Source organism: Mandrillus leucophaeus, unplaced genomic scaffold, assembly GCF_000951045.1.
Source record: "Mandrillus leucophaeus isolate KB7577 unplaced genomic scaffold, Mleu.le_1.0 Scaffold335, whole genome shotgun sequence".
Lineage (NCBI taxonomy): Eukaryota > Metazoa > Chordata > Mammalia > Primates > Cercopithecidae > Mandrillus > Mandrillus leucophaeus.
The window spans coordinates 1,985,650-1,992,049 of record NW_012103532.1 but is presented as its reverse complement, the minus strand read 5'-3'; the positions used below and the strand labels follow the sequence as shown (position 1 = coordinate 1,992,049).

Here is a 6,400-nt window from a genome sequence, read left to right as displayed (position 1 = left end):
CAAGTTCTCTAATAAGACAAGGTTTTACAGTAAAGCTGTAGATGGTGGGCTACAAAAACGCTTTCCTTTTCCTCCTATTGCTCTGAATGCACTTATCAAGGCATGTCAGCTCAGGGAAAAGTGTGGCCAGAGATTAGTTAGAGGTATCCGAGTGCACACTTCCTGGGCCTTCTGTAGGAGAAGTCACAGAAGATGGAGTTGTTGCGTCCTGCCAGCCTCCATTAGCCTGAAAGGAGAAATACAGTTCAACGGGTGCACGTCTACATATTAATTCTACTCCCCAATTTAAAACACCCAGATGACAACATGAGAGCAGAGATGCATTAGCAAAATGTATTTTCTAAACCCACTGTGGCAGGAGTTGGCAGCATGTGTTAAAGTAGGATTAAATGCATGTAAAACAAATCCATCCCATCAAGTAAAGACTTGGCAATAAATCAACATGCCGAAGAAGGGCTTCAGCGAGGCCCATGCTGGCACCAAGCTTGGCCTTTGATCTGCTGGTAAAACTACAGTGTCTCAAAAAGAATCTCTTAAGAAGGGAGCAGTGGAGAAGCTCAATGCAATGCCTCAGCAAAAGCCTGGGCTCCATGAAGTCTAAACTTCACCCCGGCTTAATCATCATTTCCACAGAGAAGCAGTTGCCCACCCTTTTTCCATACACGCCTGATAGCCAGCTACTGTAACCCTTAGAAAGTGAAGGCCAGAATTTCCCTCCAAATGGGATCTTCCAGAATGAAAATGCATGAGCCGCGGAGCAGCGCACACTGTTAAAATCTGTATTCCAATTATCTGTGGCCGAGGCTGCTATTTGGGATGTTGCTCCTGCCTTCCACATGCTGCTGGCCCTTCCTGCCTCAGACCCGCAGCAGCAATAACTGTACTCAGAAACAAATTTGCCTTATGTCTTGGCCTATAGTGGCAATTGCTGAAATCAATGTCTTATCAGATTTCTGCTGTGGCAGACAGCTTGTCGCTACATATTTTTATGTCAGTCAAGAAGAGGGAGGTGCCAGCCTCGTGAGTTGGGGAACACTGAGTGGAAGTGACGGGGCAGGCCTTTCTGGAGAGGAGGCGAGGGTGAGCTGGCTCCCAGTGCCTGCAGCACCAACCGCCCTCTGCCTGCATGCTGCCCCCAGACCCGGAATCCCACACCAATGTCAGGGTGGATCATAAGGTGCCTCCTGCCTCCCTTACATCTACCTGCAGTTTCCTCTGCAAGTCCATCCGAAATGTCCTCTTTCAGGCCTGGGCTGCCAGGCTGCTGAGAACTCTGTCTAGATTCCCTGCCCAGCCCGGATATAGCTCCTAGATGAGCATGTGGCAGCCATTGTTTCTTCTCCTGTGATCATAGTTCCTGGAGAACTCCCTGTCTTCTGATTCACTGCAGAGTTCAGCAGGCAAAGCACTTTTTCTACCTCCATGACCCACGGAAAGGGAGGGAAAAACCTAACAACCCCACAGAGATGACCAGAGCCTAACGGAAGAGGATTTTCCAGGCTTGGGGCGTACCAAATTCAGGTTAAGGAAAACAAAAGGAAACAATATTTAAAAAAAAAAAAAAAAGCTACGGTGGTATTGTTCTAAAGCCTCTGTTGTGCCAGGCTGGTTAACGACATGCCCGCGTGTGTTCGGTGGACTCTCAGAAATCCTCTTCTCTATCTAAAAGGTAAGCTGTTTCCCCCCTCAGGTATGAAAATCTACTCAGGAAAAGAAAAACTCTCACACAGATACAAGTCTAAAGATATTCCATCTGAAGTAAACATCATTCCTCTTTTATCCAAATTTATAAACAACAAATGTACAATATTTTTACCCAGCGTGGCAGCTGGAGGAGAGGTTGTCAGCAAGCATTCTTTTTTTTTCAAAATAAATTAATCCTTACTCTGGTGGTTTGAGATTACGCACTGTATTATACAACAGCGCCTTATCAAGCCTCATCAGTGAAGATGGAATTCATGTCTGTAAAATGCTGCAGGCAATCACAGTTTCATATTTTATCATGTTGATAAGGATATCGCACATTCTCTGAAGCATTTCAAAACACTTAAATGAAAAAGGAGAAATGCAACTAAAAGGCTTTTTATATGGTTTGTTGTGGGTTATTATGAGTTATTTATAAGCCCAAAAAGAAAGATTTGACATTTCAAATGTAAAAGATTTGAGTATTTAATGGTCCTTTTTTCCCTTTACAATTGAACATCCTCAATCACTTTTTAAATCATTAATATTTACTCTCATAGCAAGCCAAGTCCCTAAAAAGGGAGAATTTTGCCCATTTTCTTCCTGAGTCTACTACCGTGAGTTGGGCAGTTAATTTCCTTCCTAAGTGTAGAACCCCAGACTCCATCCACCACACCCCGCAGCACCGACACGATGACCTGCCTCCCTGCCTCCTTCCCCTTTTCCAGAGCTGTGTGTTTTGCCATTTTCCATCCATGTCAGTGGAGGGAAAGGTAAAGTTGTAGTGAAGTAGTTACAGAAGTTAAAATCATTTCCTCCATAATTAAAGTTGTCAAATATGTTTTGCATCCCACATTGACAATACAGCAAGATGCTTTTAATAACAGAATTATTTGTTTAGCTTGGTTTGTTGGTCTGCCTGGGAGTCTCCAAACTTACCACCTTCACCTGAGTTCTGCTTCGGAATCTTTCCTGCTGCCTGATTCTAAGATAAATGACCTGTTTTCTACCGTCTCCCTGGAACACAGCACTGATGGTAGGAAATGGCATCTTAATGGGCTGATGCTTAAGTCCCTGCTGATGACAGGACACCAGCCACTTCTGGGCATCTATGACGACTTCTAAGGGTATCCAGCTGGCATTAAGCATTTAGGTTCTTAAAATAAACGTGCAGCAAAGATGCTGCCTTCCCTACCTGCCAATAAGATGAGAAGCCAGGTCAAATGGCTATTAATTTCTTTATTAGTCACTGTTTACCTGACACTGTGCTCCTACAGCTGGCTCCCCAGAGTACTCACATTTAAATTATGTGGACTGTACAGTGAATTTCCTCCAAGGCCATCACTGTAGCCTCCCGTCTGATTGATAACATGACGGAGGGTATCCACCTAGGTGAGAGAAAACAAAATTCATCATCCCAAATCTATTAAAACGTCATCACTTACAAAAGGAAATAATTTGAATTATGTGTGCCACAAGGGTTTAACATCTTCAATGAAAGACAGATTTATCAATCAAATGTGACTGGCAGAATTTCAACCATTCTTTGCATATTTAAACTCACAAATCTTTGTTTTTCATGCCAGCCAAACAATAACATCTTCATGGCAATGCAACTTTCCATCTACAGCAACCAAATGGATGTGGCTGTGGGTGAAAACCTACTTAGAATTGTGTATATGGAATTATCTCAACTCTCTCTCTCTCTCACTTTCTCTGTGTCTCATACACACACATCTAAATGTATAAAAACTGTATGAGTAGTTCTGTTCTCAATTAAGAGGACAAGAAAAGAGTAGAAATCATAGAGTTATAATTTAAGAACTCAGATTTTGTACTCTGACTTAAGAAATGAAACAGCAACATGTTCTTAAACCATATACACACTGGAACACTCAATTTTTCTGTTCTATTTTGTGACAAAAGTAAGATGCACCCAACCCCTCTCCATGAGCTCAAGCCAGAGCCGAATGCATTCACAAAGTTTATCAGGTTTGAATCATCACAAGTCACTGTTCGCTTGACTTCTCATTAAATTAAATGGTGGGGCAGACGGGTCCCGTTTGGAAGCACCCAGCACAGGTTCTGCATGGATGTGTAGACCACTTCCATAGGGTCAGAGGAAGGAGTTTTGAGCCCAAACCCTACCCTGCTAGAAAGGCCCCTCTGGGGCATCTCTCCTACCTGTGATTGCACATTGGCTCCGACTTGGGACCCTTGGTAAGAATCCCCATTCAGACTCTGCATGTTCATGAACATGTCCCCAGAATTTGGGAGGTTAAAAGAACCAGAAGAACCTGGAAAGGAAAGAGTTAAGTAGCTGAATAACAGAGAGCTACACACATAATCCTCAAAGACCTAGAGGCAGGGAGAGGAGAAAAAGTACAGAAGGGAAAGGCTGTGCGCAACATAAAGCATTTCCAGATCTAAGAGGATGGAGAGTAACTCCAGAGAGTTGGGTCCTGTGAGTCACTCTACATCTAGAAGTCCCATCAATGGGGAAGCCCAAACTTAAAAAACAAAACCAAAAATGAAGAGACAAATCAAAATAAATTAAAAAGAAAAAATAAACCAAAACACCCAGCAACTGGCCTGGACCCTTCCCCTTGTTTCCACTGATCTGCAGGATTTAGTCATGACACGAGCCTGTCAACAAGGCTAACTGTCACGGTGGACAGCCACCCAGAGAAGAGACTTTTCCAGGAACTCTTTCTTAGCTGTGCATATACCTCCCTCTCCTTTCGCCTGTTTTTATGTGCCATTAAAAAGAACTGGGGGGCGAGGAGACAAGACAAAACAAACAAAAAATCCCCTATTTTCTGAACTTCTAAAGATATATTTAAGAGACCTTCTCAGAAAAGTCCCTGGAATTGCTACTCAAGTCCATCTGTTTGGACTAGCTGCACATCTTTCATTGTTATTCAAGTTCCCCGAAACTTTAAAGTATTTCTAACCCCCTCACAAATGTCACATAAAATCCAGCCAAAATGTACCGGACAAGGATCCAAGAATCTTGCATGCGTGTATTAAGCACCATAACCCTCACAGTTAGCCACCTGCTGAGCATGCCGTCAGTCCTGCTCAGACAATGTTGCCGAAAGGCAGAGAAAGGACAGAGGCGCTGGGCAGAAAGCACCGCTGCACTTCCCTCCAGCATTCCAGCTTCCTCATGCACAGCAACTGCTGCATTTCCCACTTCTGCTATTTCACTCTCCACAGACCACTACTGACCCTAAAGTGATAACTGGAAAGAGATAGCTAAAATAGTCATGAGTGAGAGCACTCTGCCTAATTGCTGAACTGAAAGCCACTACTAAGTGTAAAAGTTCCATCATCTACTAGTGAGTGGCATTCACTGTGAAGAGTGGGTTTACAGGCTCTGGCCTTCCACTCATTCACCCATCTCAAGAACAAGCCTACATATGAATATAAATCTTCCTTTTTAAGTCCACTCTGTCCTCAGTATGGCTCTTGTTTCCTGGCCTGTGGGACAGGGCATTGTGGCATAAGGCTGCCTGGGCCAGCTGGGGAGCAAGCCCCTAGTACGCACCGGAATTTGGTGTGGTGGGCGAATTGGTCTGGTTGTTCTGCACAGCTGCTGCTACTGCGTGTGCAGCTGTCACGGCCGTCTTTGCAGCATAGAGGTTGGCTTCTTCCTGAAACTTGCCAATATTCTTCTTGTACCTGATTCGTTTGTTGCCAAACCAATTGGATACCTACAAATTACAGGGACATGGAGGTGAAGGGGAGAGAGGAAGAAAAAATGAAAATCCAATAATACCTGTCGGACACCAACGCAATACCACACAATTCCTAGCCTGCAACCTCGCATCCTATGGATCATGCATTATGGTTTTAGGGGTTATTTTCTCTTTTGGCAAAATTCTCACATTCTTTTGGAATAACACCGCTTTCTTAGAGTTGGCCACACTAATATCAAAATGGCAGGGAGCACTGCTCATAAAGACATCCAACTGCTATATACCGATTAGTATATAAATAGGCCCCCAAAATCAGGCTGAAAAGCTGAAGGAAATATTTGCTAAGTTAGGTAACTAATAAGAAATACTTGAACATGAACAACTTATTCTTCTTTTTTGGGTCTAGAATAATTTTGGCAGCTGTATAGTAGAATCATGTTTGGTCTGCTGAAAAGAGTAACATCAATTAATAATGGATGAAAAAACCCTTTGTCTTCTGCCTTAGCAAACACTGCATGTCTGCCAAGATGGCTGCTCAAGCTCTGCCAGTTAACATGTGGGAAGGTCACAACTTGAAAACTCAAGTAATTCCAATCAGGTCAAATGCAAACACACAGAGGAGCAACTCTAATGTCATCAGGTAGAAGATATTTATTTCTTTTGCAAACTTCTTATGATGTCAGCTGGTGCAAATGGAAGAGATTTCTACAAAGGATCTTGGCAATAGGCAGATTTCATCACATTTCAAGGAGAGCAGAACTCAGCCCCAGAATCATGGCTCACAGTTACAATGTGTTCAGGCACCTGTAATTGAGCTATATAAAGAAGCTAAAAGCCACACAGCAATTTATGAGAAAGTATACCCACTCGCTATATAAAAGGATCTAACCTCTCTTTTATTAAAGTAACAGTTTAAAAATACTTTTCAATAATTTCTTAATAATCTGTCAAAGGGGCATATTGCTGTGATATCAGGCTGGGTGGGATCATTGTTCTACCCTGAAGGTATTCTTCTT

General features: G+C 43.0%; 1 protein-coding gene across 2 annotated transcripts in view; it reads right to left on the bottom strand.

The window, feature by feature from the left end:
- The window catches only part of PBX3 (pre-B-cell leukemia homeobox 3), a 226,634-nt gene continuing 220,234 nt past the window's right edge, over positions 1-6,400 (bottom strand). The window contains exons 5-9 of one of the 2 annotated variants that reach the window (XM_011988691.1): positions 5,234-5,399; positions 4,740-4,742; positions 3,868-3,980; positions 2,982-3,071; positions 1-226 (exon numbers count right to left, since the gene is read on the bottom strand). In XM_011988691.1, the coding sequence (XP_011844081.1) occupies positions 134-226; positions 2,982-3,071; positions 3,868-3,980; positions 4,740-4,742; positions 5,234-5,399 (465 nt within the window). In that variant the 3' untranslated portion in view covers positions 1-133. The remainder of the gene's footprint in view (positions 227-2,981; positions 3,072-3,867; positions 3,981-4,739; positions 4,743-5,233; positions 5,400-6,400) is intronic. The other variant, XM_011988692.1, reaches the window with a different exon arrangement.